Below are 27,900 nucleotides of genomic sequence, written 5' to 3' on the forward strand. Positions count from 1 at the left end.
CTCCCGCCCGGCCCCGCTCCCGCTCCCCCTCGGCTCCGGCTCCGGCTCCCCCTCGGCTCCGGCTCCCGCTCGCCGCGCCGGCCGCCCCTCAGCCGCTCCGCCCGCAGCTGCCGCCGCCCCGCGGCCCGCGCTCCTGCGCCGCGCACACCCCGCCGCCCGCAGCCGCTCCCCGCGATGCGCCGCCCCACCTCCCGCCGCGCCCCCGGCCCGGCCCCGCCTCCGCCCCGCGCCCCCGGCCCGGCCCCGCCACACGTCAGCCCCGGGGTCCCCTCCCCCTCGCCCCTTCCCGCGGCCTCCCCCCGACGCTGGGCGCGGAGGCTCCGGCCCCCTCCCCCGGCCGCGGTCTGCCCGCCGCCCCCCGCCCGCCTTTGTTCTCTGCAGGCGGCCTCTCGGCGGCTCCCGAGCCACCTGCCCGCCGCGGGCCTTCCAACCACGTCCGCGGGCCTTGGCGTCTGAAAAGCCGCCCTCGGCGGACGCGCGAGCGACGCTGTGGAAGGAGCTGAACTGCGCTCGCACCTCACGGCGGCGTCCGGAGCGCGGTTCCTGCAGCCGCTGCCGGGACCGAGCAGGGGTGGCCGGCGGCGCCGCGGGGCCTCCTGCTGCGGGTCCGACGGGGGCGCCGCGGAGGACCCAGGGCGCGCGGATTGCGCCGGTGCTTCCTGCAGCCTGGACCGAGCATTCACTCTGCTCCTCTGTAGGCTGGGGAGAAACGCCTCATCCTCAGGATGGGTGTCGAGGGCCAGGGACTCATGGCCCCTGAAAGGGATCGAGAAAATGGGAGCTGTTTTATTGAAATTTATTGTTAACCCAACCTATTAGGCTTCACTTGGTCACTTCTAGGACTCCAATTAAAAAAACATTCAAGAACTAAACCTTCACACATGACACGCAGCTGTGATAAGACGACAAGGGTGTCAGAAGCTGGTTGACGCTGACCTTGCAGCACACACTGTTAGAAGGTGCATGGCTCGTTTGGGGACAATGGAGAAGGCTCCTGGACGTAGGGTTCAATGTGGCTTCCCTTTCATTCATTATTTCTGCTTACTCGGCAGAAAAAAGTTTGGAAACAAAGGGGTCGGTCCAGACACGGCATTAATAGAGATGGGCCACCACTCTCCACTTGCCCCATCGGAAATGGCGTCACAGCAACGTCAGGCTCCCACGCTGCACACCGTTACCCTCCGCCGGGTCAAACGAGCTCCCCGCTGCAAGACCCGGGTCCTGGAGTCGCCACCAGCAGGACTCCCAGCCTGGGGCGCGGTGAGGAAGGGAACCTGGCGGCGGAACAGCGCCCTCGCGACACTGCGGGCGACAGGCCCGCGCTACAGTGTCGCAGCTCAGAACCCAGCGCCGCCGCCGGAGGCTCGGCGCGCCCGCCGCGGGCTCCGCTCCCGCGAGACGGCCTCTGCGCCTCACCCTCGGTTCCGCCTCCTGCCCGGAACCACGACCCGCCCCCCGCGGGAGGAGACGGTGCGGGAGGGAGCCGGAGGGGACCGACGTATATAAACAAGTCTCCGCCCCCGGCACCTGATTGGCCTTCCTCGTGCACACGAGGGATCCAAGTCCTGTTTGATTGGTCCAAAGGCATCGTTCTGACTGGTCAGAATAAAGCTGCTCTGATTGATTGGTGAAGATCCTGAAGGAGGATTGGGGGGAGGTGGAGGCGGAGCGCCCGTGCGACGAAGAAAGCCTCCGTCCTATTGGCTGAAACAGGACCGGCTCCGGGCGGGACTCGGCGGGAGGCGGGTCAGCGGCGCTGCTCCGGAAGTGGGTGTGAGTGACGCCCGGCGCTGCGGCGGCTGGTGGGCTCCGCTGCTCGGCGGTGTGTTTTGGGGCGCGGAGCCCCTGTGGGCCGGCGTCGCCTCTCACCGCCCTCAGCCTGCTGAAGAAAACGGCCTTGGCCGTCGAAGTCCGCCTGCTGGGCGGCGCAGCTGGGCCGCGCGTCCGGGAGCCGACGTGCCGGTGCTTGGGCCGCGCTTCTGCCCCGGGAAGCCTGTCTCTGCGTCACCCACAAACTAAATCTCCTCGCTCGGGGGGACAGGCACCGGGCAGCCTCTCGGCAGGACGCCGAGGGGTCGCCGCCGGACCACCGGCCGCCCGCGCGCGCTCCCGGCGCTGGACCACGCGGCGCAGGTGCGCGGCCCCACGCGACGGCGGGTCGGGAGAAAACGCATTTGCAGCGAGAAAAATTAAGGCTTTTAAGGCTGACGTGGAATTTGGGAAGAGGTCGGTGGGACAGCCACAGGCAAATGTGCAGCGAGACGTGGCGATAAGGTTCCAGCCGGGAGCCTGAGGAGCGGGGGTGCGGGCGTGTCCCGGGCGGGGCGAGCTGAGTGCGGGCAGTTCCCGCGGGGCCCCGGGAGGCGCGGGGACGGGCGGCGGGAGCTCCGGCTGAGGTCAGGCTTCAGTTGCGCCGCAGCGGCTGCGTCGGCTGCGACCAGGGGCAGTTACTGGGCCCAGACCCCGCATTTCCTCCTGGGGAACTGGAGCAACGATGTCATTTCACAGCTACTTCGTGGGGTCAGCTAAGGACTGTCGGGGTAGGCAAACCACCTTGCTACTGAGACCCTGAGCGGCACGAGCCCCCGGGACGCGCGGGCACGGGGCGGGGCCGGGGCCCGCGGGGCCGGCTCGAGGAGGCGCGGGGCGCCGGGGAAGGCCGGAGCCAGAGGCGCGCGGGAAGGGTGCCCACCCGCGTCCTGGGCGCAGAGCAGCGCGGCTGCGCCTTTGGGTCCTTCCGAGGCCGGCGGTGGAGGCTCGAAGGCGGCCTCGGGTCCTTTCCGTTCCCCGGTCGTCAGCCGGGGGCTGGAGCAGGCCGTGTGGAGAGTAGAAAGACGTTCCCAGGAGGCCAGCGGTCTGCCCCCTGGAGGTTTGTGGTCATCAGTTTAAAGTGCAGCCAGAGCATCTGGTTTTGCAACGGTCTCGGCCACGTTAGCTCCTGAGCTCAGGGCAGGACAAGGTGGATAGGAGGCTCCTTCAGGACCGAGTTTCCCACGGGAGCAGGAGCCAGGGAACCTGGAGTGTGTCGTGCGGGAGCGACCATGGTGATGGGCCACCACACCTGCCCAGCCCAATGGAGGGAGGGACGAGGGGGCCAGACCCCGGGAAAGGCCGATGAAGTGCTCGGTGAAGTGCGGTCTCCTGGGTACCTCGGGTGAGCTGCAAGGGCGGGCGGGGAACATGCATGAGAGTCCTGCTTGACACTGAGGTCACAGGGGCCGCGCCCAGGCGACCGTGACAAGGGCTGCAGGGTGAGCTGAGGGCAGTGGCTAGAGGAAAAGGTCACGGAGGAGCTGGGGTGCAGGCAGCCCTCGCTCTGCATAGCACAGGGCTCCAGAATGACCACGAAAGATCGCCGGGTATAAAAGCCTATGGAATTTTGTGATAATTTAGTGCAGTCACTGGAAACAAGAAAAACTTTGAGAATTAGTGTTTCATTTCTTTGTAAAACTACTAAGAACAGTGTGAACTGTGTGCCTTCTCACCCTGACCTGCACTTTCCATGCCCTGGACAGGTCATCAGCTCCTGCCTAGGTTTGGATTGGGTTCAAACATTTTATTTTTGCCTTTTCAATGCTGTAAAACACCTCCGAGTGTTTCTTTAAAGCAAAGCATTTACCCACATCACTCCCCAAACATCTCCATCCTTCCTTCACGACCACGGCTGTAACCAGCCTGTGATTTCAAGCAACTCCCGGGTCTGGGCGAGCGGCTTTCCAAGCAGCTCACCGCTCAACTCCTGTCGACTTATAAACGACGGAACTGGGCTTCACTGGCAGCAAAAGGCTGTTTTCGGTCTCTGTAATTAGTTTCCTTTCAGCATGGCTACTAACACCAACACTTTGGCCTGAATGCTGAGATTTTTATTTTATTCGTCTCCTATCCAAAGTAGAAGTCTTTCTCAGCCATAGCAGTTTTCTGCTCCTAGAGCAACTTAAAGGATGTTGGTGCAACTCTACCTTGTTTTTCCTACTCCTTGGACTTTCTCCCCGTGGTTCTGACAGCACCTCCAGCCAGGTTAGGTCTCGTCCCATCTCAGCTTTGTTGTTACCATTTTCAAATGTTTTTTCATCTCACTTCCAGCATCATCACTTATGTATCTGATGTACTTTCATCTTTTTTGTCCAGTTCCCTCTTTTAAAGGTCCATTTTTGTAGAACAGCACGTGGATTTGTCATGGGAGATGAGACCAAACAACCCCACGTGTGGCTGTCTGCACTGTGAACTGAGCAGCAGAAAGCAGACATGCAGGGACCGCGACTGACAGACTGAAAACAGGATCGGGGTGCCATCTGTCATTTACACGGTGACATTTGGACAGAAGAGCGAGCGGTGGAGTTTGTCCTTTCTGAAATTATTCAGTGTACTGTGGTAGTTGAAATTCTAACCATGTTGTTAGGGGGCCGCTGTTATTTAACTAACACTGTGGTGACTAAAATCTGTACACATCAGAACTGTGCAAGGCGAGGACAGCCCTGTTGGATGATTGCATGGATATTGAAGTCACAAAGACTGATGGCAGGAGCTGAGTGGAGATGAAGCTTGTGATATGTAGCTCGAGTCCTCAAGCTGTGAGAAGGAACCACCAGGGGACTGCAGGCCACAGTGACACCCAGAGGTAAGGACTGTATATCCAGACAGCATACGTTTCCAGGAGCTGGAGTTCCTAAGGCAGAGGAGCTGCTACCCTACCTCTTGGCTCCGAGGCATTAGGAACTGGGAGATAAACCAGCTCTCACCAGAGAGGGCTGCAGTGGGACTCTCCTCAGGGAAAAGTCAGGAAAGAAACTCAAAATACATCCAGAGGGGAGAGACTAGGGAGAGAGAGGAATTCCATGAACCAAGGAAAGGACGGTCAGTAACCTGCTGTGTGAGAAGCAGCGAGTTGATTTGGGATGTTCAGATTTCTATAGTGACAAGTTAATTTTGAGTCACTTCAAAAACACAGAGTCTATAGGATTTAACAAGTAAATATATATGGGGTTGGGAGAATGGCAAGAGAAAGAGCGGAGCTAAAGGTAACTCACACACATCGAACAACAATAACAGGTAGCATTATGACGTAGTGTGCTCTGGGGCTATGCTAGATGCTGGGCACAAGTGCTTGACGATATATTACCTACAATTCACACACGGATATGGTACTAACTTTAGGAACCAGGTACAGTTCTCATTTTACATACAATTATAGCTACATGGTGGTTGGTCATCTCAAATACGAGGCAGTATATTTTACAACCAATTTGTCCTGACAAGTTCAACAGGAAGGTACCTTACTTAACTTGTATTATGTCAAAAATCTGTTATTTCTAATTTTTCTGTGACAAGTTAGCAGCTGCGAGCCCCCGTTTTGAAGCCTCCTTAGGCTACAGCTCTCATGTCTGTGCTGTGTGGTACGGAACTGTGAGCTCTGGATCAGCCAGTCATCACAATACGCACGTAAAAGAAAAAGCCTCTGCCTTCCTATCTTCCTGTCTGCAGATTACTCAACTAATGGGCATTGTGACTACCCATTACCTTTGACGTGTTTCAAGTTCCAAGTACAGGCATGTTTTCTTTTATTGCACTTTATTGTGCTTTGTAGATACTGTGTTTTCATCAACATCAAAGCAGGACCCTCTGCCAGCAAAAAGGTTACAACTTGCTAAAGGCTCACATGATGGTCAGCATTTTTTAGCAATAAAGTATTATTTAATTAAGGCAAGTACATTGTTTTTTGGACATAATGCTATTGCACACTTAATAGGTAGTATAGTGTAAATACAACTTTTATATGCACTGGGAAACCAAAAATTCCTGTGACTAGATTTATTGTGCTACTCACTTTACTGCAGTGGTTGGGAACCAAACCCACAATATAGGAATCTTCTGGCTCCACTATAATCCTATGGGACCACCATCTTGGCATTGTTTTGCGGCGTGTGACCATGCAACCATGAAATCGCACAGGCTGTCACAGACATGACCGGTTGCCCACCCTTTGCTTCTATGCTAGAAAAGCTCCAATGTACAGCTGTATCTACTCTCTGCACATGGCCATGTGCTTCAAGGAAAAGGGGCTCCAGCCTCAGCCCCAGGGAGTGAATATGTCCAGTCTAGTTATGGGAACATGATTAAATTCTATCGACTTGAACAAATGTACATAGAAGTTGGCAGGGAGAGTCCGAAGACAGAACGAACCTGGATCCTTGATCAGATGCCTGGGAAATACAATTTTCCTCTTTCTTAAAAAACAATTATGTTAGGTTTTTGGTTCTGGCATCTAAAAAAACGCCTAACTGATGAGTAGAAAGACTGACCGCACATTTGTAAGCATCCTGATTGGGGAAGGAGCCATTAGTTAGGGAAGTTAAGTATATTAACATTTTTCTTTAAAACTTGGTAATTCCCTACAAAAGAATGCACATAATGTATTAAAATACCATTGAAAATACATCTGTCTTTAGAAGTTTTCCAAAATGTATCTTAACATTTACTTAATTTGAAACAAAGCTGTGTCATAATTTCCTATAGTCAATTATAATTTTCTTAAATCTAAGAAGAATAACTTTCCTTTATTATATAATCTACTGTAAGCATTCACATATTCCTGTTTTTATATTTTGACGTAAGAGTGTTAATAAATATGATAACTAGAAATATGAAGGTAAATCCAGTTTTTACTTGTCGTTAAAAGAGTACAATTAAGATGCTTCAATTGGAGATTAAAATGTAGCTAATCAATACTCCTGAGGTTCACAGCCTGTAAATTTCATGTACTGGCGGAGCTGAGAGGAAACACTGTTTAGGACACATAAGGAGTTATTCACAGTAAAGAGCAAACACCAAGGCCAAGGCCACGTAAGTTTCTGTTTCATGCTGAGCTGCAACCCAGCTGTCCCATGCGACATCCCAGATCCACCGGCTGGAAACCTAGAGACATTTTTAAAAATTAACTTTAGACTGAACATGTTAAGAAGTAATTTTAAAACCTACACAAGTTTGCTTTCTTTAAAGATGCATCAGTAGCATGTTAGAAAGTTCTATTTAACAAGAACTTTGCCCAATGGTCCCTTTCCTGAGGAGACTCAATAGTGATGCCTCCCAGTTCCAGTTGCTCTTACCACAGCTGGTCACTGTCTAACAGAGAGGCCCATCCCAGCGGGATACCTGGGAAGGACCAGGAGGCTGTCTGTAATGTGGGTCTAGCAGCTCTGCGTACAGTGCTACTCTGATGTGTTATAGTCCACCCTATAGTCCACTCTGCCCACCCTTAAAAGACTTTCAACTGAAAGTCTGTTAGGACCTTGTCTCGAAATGAAGAAAAGGCACTGATTATAGAAGTGGCTGCTCCTGTGCTTTGCTCACAAAGCCCACTTTTCTGTGTGCATCTAAAATGGCCACAGATCACTTCTGGCTTCTCCCATCAAGAGGTTGAGTCTATCCCCACCCACCTCCCAACTCACCCCCAGATACTAGTTGGCACTGGAACTTGCTTTGAGCAAAATGTGACATTGTGCAACTTCTAAGCCAGGCCTTAAGAGGTCATCTGTTCTCACCTTCTAGGAACACTGTGAGGAGACAGGCCCCCACACATGGAAGCCCATCTGTCTGGAGGATGCTGGCTCATGTGCAAGAGAACCCAGGTGCCCAGCCAACAGCCAGCACCAACTGTCAGACACATGGCTAAGGCCATCTTGGACCTTCAGGCCTAGCTGAGTGACCAGGTGGCTGCAGGCACCTCCGTGAGACCAGGAGAAAAAACAAATGGCTAATCCAGGCTGAGCCAACCCACAGAATGGTGAGCACAGGCATAGCTGAGGTTTTAAGCTGCTGGACTCCAGAGTGGGGTGTTGTGCTATGATACTACTCCACACACATCACCCCACCCTCCGCTGCCTAAATGCCCACAGCCACACTGGCTATTACTCAAGCGCACAGTTCACCCCCTGAGCACCTCTGCACTCCATGCTGTCACTGCTTGGCAGTTCTCCCTGACATTTGGCACAGCGGGTTTCTCCTTGGCATTCGGATACCAGGCTCCTTCTCAGTCTCCCAGGCAATCCATTCAGTCACTGTCACTCTACCACACTGCCTGCCCTAATTTTCTCTTGAGCGCTATCACCACCTAGAATCTTCCCATTACTGAGGTGCATACATAGTGTGTGGTGGTAATCCTCTTCTCTGCGGGAGCCACCTCTACCTTGCTGCCTGTCATGTGGCCAGCAAGCCTCTGCCTGTCAGGTCCTCCTCGAGGAAGCCTCGGCGGACTGTACCCAACTATTATTTATAATCAACTCATTAGAAATTTACACAATCTAGTGGGACTGCACTTTTATTTGTAAATAATAATAATCTTGCTGTTTATTGAGGAGTCTGTGCTGGGGAAAATGTTAAGGATCTTAATGCAGTTAACCTCATTTGGTCCTTACAGTGACTCTAGCAAGTAGGTTTTATCATCACCATGTTAGATGAAAAAACCATGCCCCGGCCACAGCAGTGAGTGCTGCTGCCAGGACTCATATCCAGGCCAGACGGGCTCCCAAGCCTAAGCTCTTACACTGTCTGCATTATTTTATTTTCTCATTTCTGAGCTGTGTTGCTTCATTTCCTTGACTAGAGTAAAAACTCTTTGCCTTATAATTCTGTTAATTTCTTGAATAGCTAACACCCGTTAATACCTAAAATAAATTTAGTGGTTAATTACTAAATGACAATAAATTGTCAAAACAGGATGATTAATAAATAGGCTATCTATACAATTTAAAAATTTATCAATAGAAAATTGTCATTTATAGGTTAGTACTTTTTAAATAATTATGGTGAAAGAACATAAATTTAACACAATTATCTTTTGATTATCCAGAGGCACCAAAGGGCCTTGACATGCCCTGGAGCCATCACTACCTAGTGACAGGGCCAAGTGAGAGATGCCCAGTGACGAGAGAAGACAGACCTCATAGTTCTGATAAATGCTGGATCAATGGGGTACTTACATTTATTGCCTGACCAGCCTTTTGAATAAATAATACCTTTATAATGAACTTATAACGCTGGTACCCAAGTTCTTTGACTGCTGACAATATGCGGTCTGCTAATTCAAGGGACAAGTGAGAGAAGAGTTTGTCATCATACTTGACATCTTTAAGACTTTCCTTTAAAAAATTTAAAAAATATATTTTAATTTTCAAGCCAAATATTTTCTAAACAAAAATTCAAGTAAAAAACATGACTAAATAACACATATAACTTTTTAGCCAAGTAATATTAAATACATGTCATGCTTACCAATTTATTTCAATAACAATTTTGAAGAAAACTTACTTTGGTTTTTAATTATGTTCAATTCCTCTTCATTAAGCTGTAAGTTTCCCTTCATTAGATTATTCTTATCAGACAACTGGGGAGACATGAGGTGGGGTTTAAAGGAAAGCTTTTGGGAATTCTTAGGTAGAGGAAACAAATCTTTTTAAAATTTACATATTTGGCCCTGGCCAGTGTGGCTAAGTGGTTGAGCATCGCCCATGCACCAAAAGCTCTCCAATTCAATTCCCAGGCAGGGCACATGCCCAGGTTGCTGGCTCAGTCCCAGTAGGGACTGCAGGAGGCAGTCAATGGATGTTTCTCTCTCATCAATGTTTCTGTCCCCCTCTTCCCTCCTCTCTCTCTAAAATCAGTAAAAACATATTTTTAAAACATATACATACACATATTTGCTAAAACTCAACTTTGGGTTATCCTAAATCCGGGTTACCTGGGTCCGGAGCTGATCAGGCATTCCTGTCTTCCTTGTCTCCTAGGACTGAAGCCCAGTTCTTCCTAACCTCTCCCTACGGCTTCCCACTTGGTTGAGGAGGAAGCCAAGAACATCAAGGCTTCTCATCACACTTGTTAATTAATGTACAACAGTGGCACCAGGTGTGGGCCATGAAGCACTACACTTCTATATAAACCATAAGCTACCTGGACCATCTAGCGAGCAAACGGCACATGCTCTGACTGACTTGGACCAGTGATACAGTAATCAATGTTCTGGGTTCTAAGTGATAGCAGGTGGACTCCCAGCTAATTTCACAGGCATGTAAAACCAAAGAACTAGCCCTTTCTTTGTTTTGGTTCCCTTCTAGAATGCTCTGGATCTAAAACGGGGTCCAGAAGCATTGTTTTCCCTCAGGCACTTGGCTGTGGCTCTATCTTTTGGACACTTAGCAACATCCACTCTCTCTTCTGAATCTGCCTAACATATCCCAGGCTTTATCTACCTAAGCCTTTTTTTAAAATAAATAATGAGCACCTCCTATAGAAAGATACCCACGAGCTCCATCAATATGTACTCTTTCTGCATCTTGAGTTCAGAGAACATGGTACTCAGTGTTCCCTGAACTCAAGGGGAAATCCCTGACCTCTTTATGACCCCGGGTACCCACCTACATACCCAATAAGCTGTTCCAGGCCCTGTCAAGCCCTATGAAATTCTATATATTATCAAATTAAACATGACTTGAAATCCTACTACATTCAATAAATCTGAACTCAGTCTATGGGGTAGAACTGACTGACACACCAAAATGTACACTCTCACGTCACAAATGCTTGCCATTAGTGCTTAGGTCAGAGAGGAAGGTAATCAATAGCTATTTTATTGTATCAAATCTGAGTTGAATTTATTTCCCAAAGCCATGAGCTATACTTTGTCAAACATCATCTTACAATTACTCAGTTTAGACATGGATCTGTGTCTCTGACAATGGAGAGAATGGGGTTAGGCTGGGTGGGGTACCACAAAGGGGATCTACTCATCAGGAGACCCCTAGTGCCTACTGCCCAGAACTAGAGGCCAAAAATGACAAGGAGACTCAGACAAGATGGTTCCCCCAAGCAAACGTCCCATAATAAAAAAAAAACAACCTATAATTTGGTCCTTTATCAAGAAAGAAGGTGAAGGGAATTCCTGCAATCTGAACAGTGCAGCCTTCAGATACCAAAACAAGTATCACTCATGTTGGTGTTAATAATAGTATTACAGAGTTAGTTTTGTAAAACTGAGCAACTGTTTTGAACAAGTCTGGAATCATGTCTGAGTTTCAAACAACGGTCTTAAATGAAGTTTACGTTCCATTCAGTTTAAAGAAGAGACCAAGCTGGGGCTGGCCTGTTCTTTAGATGTTCCAGCAGAGTAAGGAACTGATTTTTCACACATACACAGAACACTTCAACGTGTTCTTTTTTACTCATCCCTCCAACTGTGGGAGAAACATGGGATCAGCAGGATAAATAATGTATGGATATTTAAGAGCTAAATGAAGTAACAAAAGCGTTTCCCTTTAATCCAGCTCATTGCATCAGTGGGAAGATATCCACTACAAAGGACTGCCGTACTTTCAGAGATAAGTGCCATAAAATAAAACAGTAATTATACCGCCATAAATCTGAACATAGTTTATCAAATCCATAAAGCTAAGATACTGCTATCATATGTCTATCAACCTACCTTTAATACCTGCTGGACTTTAGTTTCCACTAGGTGAGCTTGGAATTTTTTCAGTGGCTCCATTCTGTATGAATTGGCAAACTTTAACTTTGCCAGAGCACTCCTCCACTCTTTCCCTAGGTCAGCAATGGAGTCATCGAATGGAGGCTCTATGTACTGAACGTCATGAGATGATTCTCTCAGTCTTTCTCTTAAAATCTGTGTATACTGAAAGAAAGAGGTGGGGAGAGGTTATTTTTTAAATTATGAAATAAAATTTTAGATTTAAGGACCCTGGTGGAATGGGGCAGGGCTGACACAAAGCTCAGAAATCCATTATAACACTTCTATAATGTGGTTGCTAAATCCTAGATTCGCTGATTCACCCCTTGCTGTCAATTTCATAAAAAATCAAAATAGCTATCACATACCTATTATCTATAAACAAATCTGCATGCATATATTTAGAATATCTATAAAAATGCAAAAGAACTAGAAACAAGTGTCTTGCAAAGAGGGCAGCTGAGTGGCTAGGAGACAGGTATGTAAGGAAAACCTTTTATGTTCTTTACCAAGACTGTAAAAATAGTTTTCTTCATTGTCTCCTTACATTTTTAATCATTTTACTTTCACTTATTTACCTTTGAATAAATAATACAATTACTTAGGTAGCACTTTCACAAGTACGAAGCTGAAAGATAACAAAGGTGTACTGACTTGGTATGCACACCATCCATGCTTTCAACATTCAACATCTATTCTGAGTCAACACTCTGAGGAAATATTTACACAGACCTAACATGGTCCAGGTACATGAGCTATGTGTGAACTGCAGTGGTGAACTTCATTTAACAGCCAGGAATTAACTGCTGTACTTGCACTAGTCATCAAGGACTCTGCATTCATGGGGTTACCATTCTAGTGTGAGGAGGGCTGAGAGACAATAAAAAAGTACATAGGAAATGAATAAGCTAATTTAATTTAAATAGTGGTGATTGCTATAAAAATAATGTGACCAGATAGAAACTGGTGTGAGGGGCTCATTTCCACGGAGTGACCAGAGAAGGCCCCTCTGAGGTAAGGTCTGGGAGGAACTCGGAGAACAGGAGACAGGAAGGCAAAGCCATCAAAGCAGGAACTTAGGGTGCTCTCAGGACAGACATGGGTCAGTGTGTCTGTAGTGTGTGCAGAGACAAACATGAGGCTAGAAAGGCAACCAAGGAGGAGACGGGTAGGACCGAGTGGGACGTGGTAAGGAGTTTGGATTTCATTCACGGACAACGGAAGCCCGCACAAGGATTAGGCAGGTGATGTTACAAATGTTTTAGAAGATCATTCTGGCCACTGCATGGTGGGTAGATGAAAGGGCAATCAAGGCCTGAAGGCAGTAACTTTATAATAGTTTTTACAAGTAATGTTAACTACAAAGAACTTCATAACTGAAAGTTTCTGCTGCCTCGAGGCTCTGGCTAGGGCTCTCGGTACTATGTAAACAGTGGTGAGAGTGCATCCCCGTCTTGCTCCCGATCTTTGAGGAAAAGCTTTCAGCTTTGACCACTGAGTATGTCAGCAAGAGACTGGTCACATATGGCATTATGTTGATGTATGTTCCCTCTATACCCAGTTTGTTGAGTTTTTGTCACAATTGGATGTTGACTTTGTACGTCAAATGCTCTTTCTGCACCTGAGATGCTCAAACGATTTTTCTTCATTCTGTTAAAGTGGTGAATCCAATGGATTGGTTTGGGGGTGCTGAACAACTCCTGAATCCCTGGAATAAACCTGCTTGATCATGACGTATGATCTTTTTATTTTTTATGTATGATCTTTTTAATATATAGTGGAACTCAGTGCGCTAATATTTTTGTTGATAATTTTTGCATCTACGTTCACTGGGGATATTCGTCCGCAACTTTCTTTTCTTGTGGTGTCCTGTGGGCAATGCTGGTGTCAGGGTATGATGGCCTCACAAAATGGGTTGGGAAGGGTTCCTCTATTTTTTGGAAAAGTTTGAGGACAGCCATTAATTCTTCTATAAATGTTTGGTAGAATTCACCTCTGAAGCCATCTTGTCCTGAACTTGGGCTTTTGATTACTGTTCAATTTCCTTACTACTTGGTCTTTCAGATTTATTTTTTCATTATTAGTCTTAGAAAGCTGTGTTTCTAAGAATTTATATTTTTTCTAGATTGTCCAAATTGTTGGTTTATCATCGCCCGCAGTAACCTTTTATGATCCTTTACATTTCTGTGGTGTCAGCTGTCACGTCTCCTCTTTTATTTCTGATTTCACTTGGGCCCTCTTTCTTCCTGGTGATCCTAGGTAAATACTAGTCGATTTTGCTTATCTTCTCAAAGAACCAGCTCTTGGTTTCATTGACCTTTTCTACTTCTTTTTACTATTTCACTCACTTCCACTCAGATCTTGTTAGTAACTTTTGGCTTCACTTCTTTTCCTAGTTTCTTGCAGTATAAAGTTAGGTTGAGGTTTTTCTTGTTTCTTCAAGTAGGTATTTACCATTACGAACATCCCTCTTAGGCTGTTTTTGCTCAGCCCATAAACTTTAGTGTTGTATTTCCATTTTCATTTGTGTCAAGACATTTTTTGATTTTTAATTTCCTTCTTCACACACTGTTCACATATTGTTCAATCTCCACATTATGTATGAATTTTTGTTTTCTTGTAACTGATTTCTAGTTTCGTAACATTGTGGTATGAAAGGTGCTTTATGTGAATTTCCTTATATTTATTAAGACTTGTTTTGTGGCTTGATATATGATTTACCCTGGATTGTTCCAGGTGCATGGAAAGGAATGTGTATTCTGCTGCTTTCGAACCGAATGCTCTGAATATAGCTTTTAAGTCCATCTAACCTAACGTGTCATTTGAGACTGTTCCCTTATTGATGTTCTGTCTGGATGCTCTATCCATTGAAGTTAGGACAGGTATAGAAGTCAGTTGTTCATGTTGTATTACTGACTGTTCCTCCCTTTAGGTCTTTTAACATTTGGTTTATAAATTTAGATGCTCTTTATCTTGGAGAGCACCTACATTTTATTTTTTATATATTGTTGGATTTCATTTGCTATAATTTTGTTAAGAATTTTTGCATTTGTGTTAATGGGTAATACTGGTCCGTTTTCATGTTACTACTCCATGTTTTTGTGTGTTTTTTTTAATATATCTTTACTGATTTCAGAGAGAGGAAAGGAGAGGGAGAGAGATAGAAACACCAATGATGAGAGAGTCATTGATCAAGCCCACAACCTGGGCACATGCCCTGACCGGGAATCGAACCCCGATCCCCTGGATCCTAGGTCGATGCTCAATCGCTGAGCCACACCCGGCTGGGCAACTACTCCATGTTTGATAGCAGGGTACTATTGGCCTCAGAGGACGAGTTGGTAAGAATTTCCTCCTTTTCAATTTCCCACAATTAGTAGAAACTCACTAGAAAAGCCATCTAGGCCTGGAGTTTTCTTTATGGGATGTTTTTAATCTATATATTCATTTTCTTTAAGATATAGGGGCTGTTCAGGACATCTACAGTAGTGTCTATGTATTAGTTTGCTAGAGTTGTCATAACAAAATACCATAGACCAGCTGCTTTAAACAACAGAAAACTTGCCCTAACTCTGGATTCTGGATGCTGGACGTCTCAGATCAAGATGCTAACAGGATGGGTTTCTCCTGAGGCCCTGCTCTTGCAGATGGATAGATACCCTCTTGCTGACTCTTCACATAAAAACTGTCCTGCTGTGCATGCTTGGCTCTGGTGTCTCTGTGTCCTAGTGTCCTCTTCTTACAAGGACACAGGACAGATAAGAATAGGGCACACCCTAACCAACTCATTTTAACATAATCACCTCACTGAGGTACTGCAGTTAGGTTTCAACATACAAAAACTAGGGGCACACAATTCAGTCCACAAGGGTCTTTCAAGTAATCTGTACATTTCATCCTAGTAGATGAATGTATGATCGTAGTCAGTCTTGCATTTCCTTCTGATCCTTTTAATATTTATTCAGTCTGCAGTGATTCCCCCTTTTCATTCCTGGTACTAATCATTTGTTGTTGTTTTCCTGATTAGCCTGGCTTGAACAAGGGTTGACAAACTTCTTCTATTTTTTAAATATTTTAGACATTGTGGGTACGTAGGGTCTTTGTCATTTCCCCTCCTCCTCTTCCTGACACCTTTCTTTTCTTCCCCTACCTCCCTCCATCCTTTTAAAATAACCCTATAAAAATACATACACCATTCTTAGCTCACAGGCTAGGAGCCAGATTTGACCCACAGCTTGTTTGCCAACCTCTGGGCTTGAGGTTTATGAACTTTCTTCTTTCCGAGACAGACGCTTGAGGCACTTCAGTTTGCCACCCTCATTCTGAATTAATCTCAGCCACTTTCTTGAACCACTCCGGGAATAGTTCACCTATTTAACCTGGTTTTGGTCTCTTCACAACGTTGAGAGTGACTGACAGTAACAACAAAATGGTATCCAGTGGGGAATTAGTTAACTCTGCAAATGAAAATGGAGGTGCTACTGATAGGAAAAAACAATGGGTACAGGATGGATAAAAGCAAAAAAGCAAAAGATGTTTGTGTTGATTAAATTGTGTCCCCTAATTTTTCCTTTGCTCAGGAACATGGGAATTATCAGCTACCTGGCAAGTTAGAAATGACTTGAAGTGCACTCATTGTCCTTGGATACATCTAGTGAGCATTTGTAGAATCCTTTCTTAGTCTCTTCCCAATTATTGGCCTATTCAAATTTCTTACCTCTAGAAGCTCTAGTTCAAAGACAGCTATGATCGATCACATCCATATCAAATACCCGACCACTGCCTCGGTTCATCCGTGTCCCCGTCGTCCCAGATTTGGGCCTATATACCAAGTGTACCTGTGCATCTCCTTTGGGTTCAGTCTCACTCATCTTTCATGGCCACTTCAGATGTTTAGCAAGCAGTAAGTTCATTAAGAGGCACCTCTGTCTGCCTCAAAATACAGAAGCTTTTTTACCTGCAGGTAACCTATGTGGTACACAGGCTTACTGCCAGGCAATAGAGCAGTTTCTGGGAGCATGAAATTTCAAGTACAACTAAGGTTTCTGGTCTTGCTCTGTTTTTCTTAGCTGTGTACACTTGGCCTATGTTTCCCCCTTCAGTTCATTCTTTCCTCTGTAAAACGCAGACACCGGAGAGCAGTCATTCCAACCTGAACTGTTGCCATGACTTTTATTGAGGATTCTTTTTGTTTGAAATACATTAGGACCTTCAAAATAAGCGTTTTCCGTGTTCTCTCTCCTTCATTCTATCAATTGTGGGTTCCATGAAGTAGGTGTGAAGGGACCAGAAGAGCGGCTAGTCTCAGCTCTCTCATTACAGTTTTGTATCCTTGGAAACATCATCTTTCTGTTCAAGTGTCAATAAAAGACGGCGTCGTGATTACAGTAATGGTTTTCAGACTCCAGTCATACAGAAATCCAGGTGCTGTATCACCAGTGAAACTTAAGGGCATTTTCCGTCCATTTCAGACGATAACTTAATGGGCATAGTATCTTCAACTACATGCTTTTCTCCTGTAAGTTGTTCAAATACTGAGTCCGCCGCTGTTTTTAAAAACTGAAAACACCTACTTGTTCTGCCCAGTATATCGGTTATGTTCTTTGTTTTTTAAGTATGTTCCGCGCCCGGGCCAGGGGGTGGACCAGTGACCTTTCGGTGCACCGCGCGGAGCTCGACCACTGAGCCGCAGCGGCCGGCTGCCCCCTTCCTAACAGCAGCCAGGGCGGCGCCACGTTCCCTGAAGCTCCGTGCTTCTGGGCAGGACGCGGCGCTCTCGGGGAGCTCAGGGCCGAGGCGGCTAAGAAGTCTCGCGAGATCCGGGGAGCGGGAGACGCTCTCCCCGCTCCCGGGAACGTGGGGCCGCAAGGTCACTCCGGGACCCGCAGCCCCGCCGGAGGGGCCGCGCCGCCCAGGCCCCGGGCCCGCTTCGTGGCGGGAAGGCCCTGCCTGCGGCCGGGGCGCCGTGGGACTGGGGAGCCCGCCGCCCGCGCACTCACTGCCTCCTTCTCGAACATGCTAGGCCTCCTTTCCTTCCGAGGCGTCGGCGTGGGCTGCTGCGGGGCCGGGTTCGCGGGCGCCTTCCCGCCTCGGCCCCGCTTCTCCATGGCGCCGGCCTCCGCGACACGACACGCCGGCCGCTCGTCTCCGCCCGCCCGCCCCTAACGCCGCCGCCTCCCGCGAGAGCGCGAGTCTCGCGCCTGCGCCGCGGGGGCCGGAAGCGCGCCCCGAGGGGGCGGGGCCAGGGCGCGTCCCGGGCGGCGCGGGGGCTGGGAGCCGGAAGTCATGAAGGTAGAGCGGTGGGCGCCTCCGTGCGCCGCGTCCCCTTCGCGCACCTTCTGGCGGGTGGGCCTCGGGGCCGGCGCCCGACCCCAGCCGTGCGCTCGTGGCGCCCCCGCGGGCAGAGGGGCCGCGCCCGCCCCGGGCTGCCCCGCCGCTCCCCTGGGCTCCGGGAGTGAGGCTCGTGGGGGAGCCCGCGGGGCCGGCGTTAGGTCCGTCTCGGCTCCTGCCCCCTCCCGGGCCCCGCGGTCAGCCCGCCGGGAGCGGGGCCGCCCAGAGCTCGTGGGCGCGGCCCGGGCAGCAACCGGCCCTGCGGCCCGGACCCACCCCACGGTCGCCTCCCGCCCTTAGAGGCCGCGAAGGGCTCCGCACAGAGCCGCCCCCGCCGCCGAGGACGGGCCGCGGGCGGCCTCCGCAGGGCCGGTCGGTCGGCTTGTTTCCCGCCTCGGGCCCAGCCCGTCCCGGCTCTGGCGCGGCGGCGGCCGAGCCCTGAGCCCCTGCTTTGGGTGTTACCTCGGTGACTGCGGTGCTGGAGGTGATCGTATTTCGCACCATTTTGCAGTTAAAATTGAGGCCCAGACACGTTACGTAGCTTTTCCAGGGCAAGCTGTGCAGACCGGGAATGAGTCAAACTGGAGCGTTTCTGCCCAGGAGAGGACGGGGCGCCACCCGCCTGCTGGGGCAGGGCTCTGGGGGTGCAGATGCGGGGCCCTGCTGCGGGGGGGGCAGGGTGCTTGCACCTGAGCGCAGGCGGGGCGTTGTCACCGCTGACAGTGTTGCAGCGCCTGGCGTTTGTCGGTTGGAGGTTGAATTTCTGAATTAATAGAATCTTTACTAGTCCGAGAGAGTGTGGGCCTCAAAGTGAACTACTGGAATTGTGCGTGTGTTGGCAGGGGATAGGGTAGAGTCAGCTCGGGGCGGGGGGCCCATCGCCGTTACCCTTCGGTACGCATCTCTGTGCCGCGGCCATGCTGCTGGCCTGCAGAGTCACACACGGCCTGGAGGCACAACCAAGTGCATAGGGCATCTATAGTCTAAAACAAGACTTCTTACGACTTAAGTTGCCATATCTAGGACTCACTTTGGAGGTGGAGTCTTTGTGCTTTTGTGTAAAAGTGTGCCTTCTGCCTGCACCTGCCACTTTAGAACTGCAGCTCATTCCTTTAGAGTTCAAATGCTTTTAAAAACGCAGAATCCCTTTTGATGTGAAAGTAACCCTTAGAGTACGTATTATATTTCTGCATCAATCAGGAGACAAACCACACTCATTTTTCAGCTAAGAGAATTTAAAGAGCTAACTAGGTATAAAATTGTTAATTGAGTATCTGAAAGGGTAAAGGGAGATGTCTGAAAGCATGGAGGTTGTAGCTGCAGGAAGCAGTCAGGGAGCCACGGGAAGTGGGTGGGATTTTAAAACGCGACACAGAGAGGAGGGTCCCTGGTAGCTGAAACTCAGATCTCTAAGGAGGTTGTGCTGTTCAGCTACCTGGAAGGCAACCTTTGAAGGGGACACACGACACAGGGTTTTACTGGGGGCTGGGTGGGGGTGAAGCTGCAGTGTTGGGAACACTGCAGCCTGGACTCAGCTGCTGCAGCAGAAGGTGATGCTCAAAGAGTAGAAAGTAGGAAGTCACCAGGTTGCACGCAGCTGGAGCAAGTCCCCTCTTTTCCTTGCCATCTCACAGTGTCCCTCTCGAGCGCCCTGACAGGCTGAGAGCTGTGTGTTCCCCAGAGTCATGGAAAACCTCTAAATCCTTCACCCAGGCTCTTTGGGCAGTGCCATTCTGCTGGGGCCCACGGGGATTGGTTGACAACCAGCACAGAGAGAGAAAAGTGACACTTCAGTGGGAGAGGAAGGGCAGGGTGGACGGGGGGAGCAGGGTGGAAACAAACTGGCCAGCTGCCAACTTGGGGAGCAGCCTGGGTGCAATCAGGAATGTTAGAGCACCGACACCCCAAGCTTGACACATCAGATGAAGACCCAGGTCGGCGTTAGACCTGAGGTACGACTGCAGGTTTTGTGAGGTGGCCTTGGTGTACTGTGGGGATGATTATGAGGATTTTGGCCATATTTAACCCTTCAGGGAAGCAGTGTGGTTCGCTGCTTTTTCTGTTTCCATTCATTGCACCTGATTTTCTGCTTTTCCATGTCCCATTTCAAAAAATTGCTGATTTGGATGACTTTGGGGTGATAAAGGAATGCCGAAAAATGCACTGTCTGTAAAACACTGAGCTTTTGTAAACTTACACCTAACAAATACTATCAATAAAATTTAAATCTTTAAACGTTTACTTATTTGAAAATATTTACGTAAATTATTTTTAATTAATATTTAATCACAATGTTTTAGTTACACAGCTCTCATAATATCCAGTGTGTTAACAGAAGTTATACCTGAGCATATTCTTTTCTTATGATAGAATGATAAATGTATAATTAATACTCTTCTGTTTTTACTTCCTGTTAAACACTATCATTTATGATTTCTATTTCAGATACAACCAAAGGATCCTATTACCACATGCCTGTCTCCCTCGGTGTATGACATGATCTGTAAACTCGGGTTTGAAGTCAGAGAAAGTCGGGATATCAATAGTATTGTGACTGAAAGCGGTGAAGTGTGCTGGAAGACGATCACAGACTGTGTGATTGAAACTGAATCAGGTTTGCACTTTCTCCACACCCCAAATACCTGTTGGTACTTTCCACTTAAAATGTCTTCACCTGCCAAATTCCCCTTTCCTACCATTGGTGCTTTTGGTTAGAAGATGTTGTTATACCGGCCTCACTCTAAACAGAAAAGGAATTGGTGTGAAAAGAGAGGGAATGAAGCCAGAGAAGCATGGAAAAATTAACAGAAAGCTGGGCTAAGAAAACGTATGTGAGATGGGGAGGTTGGGAGGCAATGAGGGCTGAGGGGCTGCAGTTGGCATGGATCTCAGCTCCAGGCCAGCAGTCCAGGGGGAAGAGGGTAGAATATACAAGCTGTGAATTAGGTATGAAATGATTGGTAACATATTACACAGTAATTTTAAATGTCTTCCACCCACTTTTGCCCATTTTTTGGAGCAGGGAGTTGGCCTGGAAATTTAACTATAGTTATAAAAATGACCATTGAATGTGCTCTGGCCCAACAGTGCTATTCCAGGAATTTATCAGACTGGCACGCTTGCAGATAGGAGAGTGTGTGTGCAGGGTTCTCCTGTAGTATCATTTATAACAGCCAAGAAGGAAAAGCTTGGAAACAGCCAGATGTCAGGCAGTAGGGATCACTTAAGAAAATCCTGGAAAATCCACAGTGGAATACTATACAGCAGTGAAAAAGAAGGAAGAGGCCTGGCTTTTTGATACAGGAAACTGAGCCATATTGCTAAGTGAAAAGATGAGGATCCTGTATTTGCATTTGCTTTTATATGTGTAAATACTTCTAAATGTGCGCAAGGAATTAATAATAGCAGCTGCTCTAGGAAAGAGAGTTAAGTGTCCAGGAGGGAGATTTACCCTTTTATATTTTTTTTATCACGAACCATGGGAATGTTCAGCCCCAAACTTATAAAAAAATTCACATTATAAATATGTTCTAAAATAATTAAGGTCGTTGGGAAGTGCAGTCCAGTAATGTTAACTAAAAAGAAATGGGGTTAAAAAATATATATGGTATGAACCTGATTTTGTACAAGCTTATATACAGGTAAAGAAGTTGAAGAAAATATTTTTCCTCTTGTTTGAGCCCTTCTATATTTTCCAGGCTCTCTCTGCTGATAGCATATTTTTCTTTTATAATCAGATAAGCACAATGGAACTTATTTGAATGTAGTATATGTTTTTTCTAAGTTCAGTTATAAACTGTTTGGTTGTTGATTTGGGGGAAATTTTGTAATTGGAGCACTTTTCCTCCCGGTGATACGGAGCTGTGGTGCTAACCTATTTTCTTACCCTCAAAGCCCAGGGTCTGGATTACCAGGGGAGCGTGAGGCTGCTGGGCCCTGTGTGTGAGGCTGTTCACATCCATTTCTCATCTCTGACCAAGCGGCAGTTAGAAGCTCAGTATGCACCATGGCTCCAGTGGACAAGTTCTCCAGAGGTTTGGACTTTACAAATTCCACTTAGAAACTTGCTAATATTAAAGGGGTCTCCCTAGAGGGCCCAAGGGAAACTTGGGACTGTTTGCAGAGTCTCTGAGTCTGAGCTGAGAGGCATGTCCTTTGACCAAGAGAAGTACTGAGATGCGGTTAGGTAGTCCTGAGACAATGGGGCCAGCAGCCTGGAGAGGGATACTTTCCTCATTCATGGTGAATCGAAGGGAGAGGGTCCTTTGGTGCCCAAACCTTGTTGGTGAAAAACGAACCATTTTACTTAGCACATTAAGTGACCACAATAGCACAGTAACTAACAAGTCTGCTTCTGAAATCCTTTGAGTTTCCTGACTTGGTGTGGAGGGCTCATTTCCTCTCCCTTGGTAATTGCTCTCAGGAGTGGCAGGGTGAGCTATTCTTAGGAACTAATCAAAATGGGAAATAAGATTTAGGTCAGAATATTAGACATTTCAATTTACAGTTATATCCCACTTACTGCTTTCAATAAGTATTTAAATAAAAAAAGAACATTCAAAGGACTTCTGAGATATATATTCTTTTTATTTAGATGTTATATAGAAAGGTTTACCTATATGTCATTAAAATACGACAATCAACGTCTTTAGAGGTTTGAAGCTTATGAATAATATTGTTACTTTGAGAAATATTTCTTATTGAGCATAAACTCTCACATGTTTTTTATTTTAAATAGTTGTTTCCAGAAATATTTGATGCCCTGGAGAGTCTTCAGTCTCCTGCCATTTCTCTTAGCCTGATGAAGCTGACATCCTGTCTGGAACGGTCCCTGGGTGATGTAAGTGCGAAAACTCTTTCATTGTCGGGCCAATAAGTACCTGAATGGAAGTTGAACTACGATACAGTCACCCTCATATTCCTTGATTTTATTATTTTAAATATTTTTGTTGCTTTTTAGAAAGAGATGAAGGGAGAGAGAAACATTGATGTGAGAGTGAAACATTGATCAGCTGCCCCCTGCTGGGGACCGAGCTGCAACCTGGCCTTGTGTCCTGACTGGGAATCAAGCCACCAACCCTTCAGCGCACAGGACGATGCCCAGCCAGCTGGGCCAGACTGGCCAGGGCAGATTCCTTGATTTTAATGATCATTTTCCTATAAAATACAATGATTTGGTATAGATTTTTAATATATTTTTTTGAATGTATATGAAATTAAAACATTGGTATCTTCAGTGTTTGTCTCTCACCATTTATCCAGGCAGTTGCTTTATGAGTGATTTTTTTTTTTTTTCTGAATGTCACTTGGCTCATCGGAATGCAGTTGTGACATGATTTTTGTTTGAATTTTAGGTATTTTTACTGGTTGGAAAGGAATGCCCCTTTCTTTTAAGAGATCTGCTTGCCTCCGCGGAGCTTGCTCAAGTCTTCGGGCAGTCTGTGGTAAGCTTGCCCCCCACAGCCCATAAAGCGCACAGCACAGAGCAGTCAATGTTTGCTGCATTGTGTTCCTCAAAAATTGATCCTGGTCATAGGAAAAAATTAATCCAGTTTTAAGCATATTTTTCTTCCCATCTCTCCTTTCAAAACCACCCCTCTTCAAGCCAGAATACACATCCCTGCTACCCTGGTCTTAGTGTGTAAATAGGCTCTGGTGTGGTGCCTCCAGTGTCATGACCCCGGGCGCCAGTCATCTGAGCAGTTTTAAGTCTGTTGCTTTCGTTAATTATGTATAACTTATTCTAGAATAAAATTTTAACTCTTCAAAGAGAACATTACAATGTTCTGAAATATCAGTGTTTTTAACCTGGAAATTACGCCCTGTGGAACTCTGCAAATTCCTGGTGGGCAAAATGTGAAAGTCAGTCAGAAAACCTGCAGCGCTCTAGACTTTTTCAGTCTCCTAGACGGCCAGGACCAAGACTGTTTAAGACTAACCTTTAGGCAGCTAGAAGAGGCAGGTCCAGGTGAAGGAGAAAGCCAGGTGCTGCCGGGCGCAGAAGGAGGTGAGCCAGGGGGCGTTTGCATAATGCACCAGGCCACGGGCTCCACGGGGTGTGGACGGAACCTGCTCGCAGTCAAGCTCCCCCAGTTTGCAGCGGTTCCTTGTTCCTTGTCGTCCCGTCCGGGAGGTGGTTTCTTTTCCGGGGAGTGTGGAGTGAAGATGGAATACAGGTGTCTTCTTCTACACTGGCTTCTTAAGTGGGTGCCGCTGTTCTGATGTGTTCTTGTCCGCCTGGGTGCTCAGCCTTCTGTGGACCTGCAGCAGCTTTCACCCCCGATGATGGATTTCTCATTGCCCGGATGGCATGAATAAGTTCAATACTAAATTAAGAATCAATGACGTTAAATTGTGTGTATTGTTACAATCATTAATTGTTCATATTAAAGTATTAAAATTATTGGAGCAGCGCTGAGGAGCGGCTGTGAAGCCTGCGGACTGAGCTGAGGCCACTGTAGCGTCCACGCCCTGGCTCCTGCTGTACCCTGAGGGGAGGCAGGATGCCCCCGTTTGCTCTTCTCAGCCTCTGTTCAGGTGCATGAACTTGAAGGCAGCTTTTCTTTCTCTGAGTCGCTGGGGCCCAGCTGTTTTCACTGCCAGTTCTTTGAGTCTCTGGACATCTTTCATTGTATCTGAATCTCTAAAGTGCATGCTGCACACCCAGAGGTCACCGTGAACATAAATACATGTTGACCGCAGTCTCCAGCAGAGTCCCTGGAATGGGTGTGTCCTCACTTACAGGTGGAGGGGACTCGGGAGCTTCGCATAGAGGAGGGGGCTGGCCAAAGTCTCAGTGGTCCCCCTCTGAGCTGCCCATCCTGGTTTACACACAGTCACACGCTGCCCTGAGGCATGTCTGTGCCAGGGCCTTTTCTGTGTTGCTCCGTCTAAATGTTAGGCTGTTTGATGCCCAGCACAGCCTGGGACAGGTCTCACCCTGCCCTGGGGTCCCCTCTGCACGCTCCTCTCACCTGCGGAGTGGAAGTCACAGTAGTGCCTCTTCACGGGTGTTCTGAGGGGGAGTGACAGATGCAGGTGCTGACTGCCCAGTAATGCTGCGTTATTGTTTCTTCTGCAACGACGATTGTATACTAAGTAGCCACATTGCTGTGGCTCATCCTTTCTAAGGAAGGAACTGTTTATTCAGGGGTTTATAGATGACTGATTCTTCGTCCTTTCCCCAACTAGATGAACGTGCTGACAGTTTTCATCGGCTCTCCACGTGGACTCAACCTACGCAACGTCCTATGGCACGGGTTCGCGGCACCACAGGAGGTCCCTCCGCAGTAGGTTGCCGTGAATTGCTCCTCTTTGGGAGGTGTCAGGAGCTTATCTTTAGTCTCCAGCGGATGGGGGAGCTCTGAGACAGGACTGTGAAGATAAAACTGAATGTTAAGCGAAGTCCCTGTAGGGGTGACGGTCATGCCATAGCTGATGGCTGACCTGCACCGGGGGGTAGGGGTTGTGGAGGCGTGCAAGCTGCCTGCTGGGGGGGGATCCCTGTGGTTTCAGCTCCTCCCAGCCGACGTTGCATTGCTTTGCTTTCTTAGTTTTGAACTTTTTGTCTTGAACACCTTTTATATGTACAACTGAGTTGGTTTTCCATCTGGTCTCTGGCATTTCCCACCAGGTACTGTTCAATGATGGTGCTGCTGACAGCCGGGCTGGGTCAGCTCTTGGAGGCCTACCTTCAGCAGACTGGACGCACAGTGGCCTGTCGGCCACTCATCACACTCACGGACTCAGAGGACCTGGTCGTCTTCCCTGGCAAGTACCGCACCTCAGGTCCCCCAGGTGTATCCTTATAGCAAAGTCATCGAGCAGCACCAAGCCTGAACTCTAGGTGGAATAGTCTCCTGTGCGACATGCCTTTGAAAGTTCGTGAAGTTTCATGTTAAATGTTGCCACCCGAGCCTGGCCTTTCCCCTTGTGCCCGGTTGCCGTGGGTCTCCATGATCAGTATTAGTGGTAGATTCAGTCTGTCCTTCAAAGCTATTAAACTGGGTGTTTGCTCCAAGTCCATTTTTTTTTTTTACATTGGTAGTCGAGGTCTCAGGTCTGTATTTGCCAATGAGAATTGTGGAGGGGATAGTACCGATCACGCTCCCTCCCGGTCTCAGCCTTTTCGTACCATAGACCCTTTCAGTAGTTGGTGACTGCCAGTAATATGGGTACATTTTAAGACACTTTTTAAGAGCAGTTTTAAGTTTATAACAGTCGAGAGGGAGGTACAGAGATTTCCCACACATCCCCTGCCTGCCCACATGCACGGTCTCCCCCCCAGACTGGGGCACTTGTCACCAAGGATGAACCTACTTTGACGTGTCATAAGCACCCAGAGTTCGTCGTTTACCTCAGCATTCACTCTTACTCCTGTGTCTTCTAAAAATATACTGTGTTGGTCAGTATGGTCAGCTGGTCCACCTTGAACCCCTTTCCAGAAAGTCATAGCCTAAATCACTAGAGATGCAGCTGTCCATGTCTGCTGTCCCCAGGTGCACCTGTGGTTACCTGGGGTCACCTACAGCTGAGCTTCAGGGTGGTCTTCCTCCCCCTTGGACGGCACGAGCTGCCTGGGGCTTCGGTTCACCTGCATGGAGAGACAGACTCATGGCCTCACTCGCTCCATGAGTGCGCTCACTTCTTAGTCGATTGTACTGAAGAGCCCTGCTGTTCTGCAGATGTTACTCACGAGGTACTTTCCGTGTTGGAGGAAGTGATGAAGAAATCCTCTTTCATACTAAGGATCATGTTGCCGTATTGGGAAGTCGCTTTAATCAAGTTCAAGTCACACAGGTAACAGGGAGGGGGCATAAAGAGTGGTGATTGGAGTTTGGAGGCCAGTCCTTCCTCAGACCCTCTGCCTCCAGGCCTTTCTGCTGCTGGCATCTAACTCACGGGAGTGGGCTGACGCGGGAGAGCTGCGCATAGCACGCCCTCCTGTGACAGTAAAGACTCGTAATTGTGTTCAGCATCACAGCACAGTGGATACAGATTATTTTTTAGAATCAACTTTTAAAAATTATTGGGTTTTTACTGTGAGTGAAACCATGTCCAGTGTTAGCAAATCGTGAAACAGAGGACACTGGGTGTGTCTCTTATCCCCGAGGGCAGGCTGTGCACACACTTCAGGGGGCCAGTGGTCTTCAATCCTTCAAGTTACATTTCCTGACACGGCCATCCCCAGACTCTGAGGACCCACCAGAGTCCTGGGCTCTGAGTGTTTTTTAGAAAGGAAAGGAATTAGGCAGCTTTTGATGACATTTCCTACTGAGGCACAAAAAAAGACCCATCAAACGTGAAAGCTCTGGGAAGCAGGTTTAAAATCACTAGTTTGATTCTGTTTCTGTCTCATTTTAGGCAGTGATGTCACCCTCCTTTGGACACCATGGTCCCGCCTGGGTACAGCCCCGTTACTGGGTGTGGGTGCCAGTGTCCACCCCACAGCGGGACTTGCACTGACTTCCTTCCATTTCACAGGTTCGCCGACTGTGCCATGTTGTTGTTGACACAGCTGGAGACTGGGCTTCGGAACCTGTTTGCCACAGTTAATAGGTGTCCAAAGAGACGTCTGACTGCGGAGGTACGTGTACGCTAAAGGCTGGTGGTTGTTGCTGTAGTGAGTCCCTCTGCCTCATTAAATGATCTTAACATCTTGTTTTTGTTTGCATTAAATGAACTTTTTAGCTAAGAGTTCTCCTTGGAAGGCTTACCTGTCATATTTTGTGGCTTTCTATTGTAACTTTATAGGACTTAGGTTTACTTTATTTATTGTTTTTGGTAGTTCTGTAATATTTCTAAGTAGCCTTTTAAACTTAGCGATGTAATAAAACTAGTAGCCACTCATTTTCTCCCTGTAGCCATAAAATATTCAGTTGTTCTTGCTTTGCGCAGATACCAGCCATTAGTAGAAATACTCTGTGGGTGTGAGTAGTGCTTTGTGAGGTCCCAGGACCCTGAGTGTTTGAAGTATCTGAACTAAACCTGCACGGGCCGGGTTCTCACAGCCAGGCTGACTGGGTTTTCATGTGTTTGTAATGCGTGTGTTTTGTCCA

General features: G+C 47.9%; 2 protein-coding genes across 16 annotated transcripts in view; one reads left to right on the plus strand and one right to left on the minus strand.

Moving 5' to 3' along the window:
- Positions 1–2,064: 2,064 nt before the first annotated feature.
- ERMARD (ER membrane associated RNA degradation) overlaps positions 2,065–27,900 on the plus strand; it is a 36,064-nt gene continuing 10,228 nt past the window's right edge. For 6 of the 12 annotated variants that reach the window (XR_013999005.1, XM_081140183.1, XM_081140189.1 and 3 more), the window contains exons 1-9: positions 18,090–19,794; positions 20,288–20,456; positions 21,737–21,876; positions 22,581–22,682; positions 23,197–23,286; positions 25,034–25,131; positions 25,476–25,612; positions 26,527–26,641; positions 27,326–27,428. Coding sequence is in view for 11 of the 12 variants with exons in the window: in XM_081140183.1 (XP_080996309.1) it covers positions 19,765–19,794; positions 20,288–20,456; positions 21,737–21,876; positions 22,581–22,682; positions 23,197–23,286; positions 25,034–25,131; positions 25,476–25,612; positions 26,527–26,641; positions 27,326–27,428 (984 nt within the window). In the remaining variant the exon portion in view is untranslated. Of the gene's footprint in view, positions 2,134–17,738; positions 17,804–18,089; positions 19,795–20,287; positions 20,457–21,736; positions 21,877–22,580; positions 22,683–23,196; positions 23,287–25,033; positions 25,132–25,475; positions 25,613–26,526; positions 26,642–27,325; positions 27,429–27,900 lie in introns of those variants that run through there. The other 6 variants (XM_081140187.1, XM_081140188.1, XM_081140185.1 and 3 more) reach the window with 4 other exon arrangements.
- DYNLT2 (dynein light chain Tctex-type 2) lies at positions 4,612–17,666 on the minus strand. 4 transcript variants are annotated; one of them, XM_081140197.1, is made up of 5 exons: positions 17,512–17,666; positions 11,471–11,677; positions 9,304–9,379; positions 8,976–9,070; positions 4,612–6,912 (listed from the first exon to the last, which is right to left on the minus strand). In XM_081140197.1, the coding sequence occupies exons 1-5, from the start codon at positions 17,617–17,619 to the stop codon at positions 6,802–6,804; spliced, it is 597 nt and encodes a 198-aa protein (XP_080996323.1). In that variant the 5' UTR covers positions 17,620–17,666; the 3' UTR covers positions 4,612–6,801. The 4 variants fall into 4 exon arrangements, with proteins under 4 accessions (XP_080996323.1, XP_080996322.1, XP_080996325.1 ...); XM_081140196.1 differs by having other exon boundaries at positions 8,976–9,073; positions 17,512–17,659; XM_081140199.1 differs by lacking the exon at positions 9,304–9,379 and having other exon boundaries at positions 8,976–9,134; positions 17,512–17,658.

This window comes from Miniopterus schreibersii (genome assembly GCF_964146895.1).
Source record: "Miniopterus schreibersii genome assembly, chromosome: 6".
NCBI lineage: Eukaryota > Metazoa > Chordata > Mammalia > Chiroptera > Miniopteridae > Miniopterus > Miniopterus schreibersii.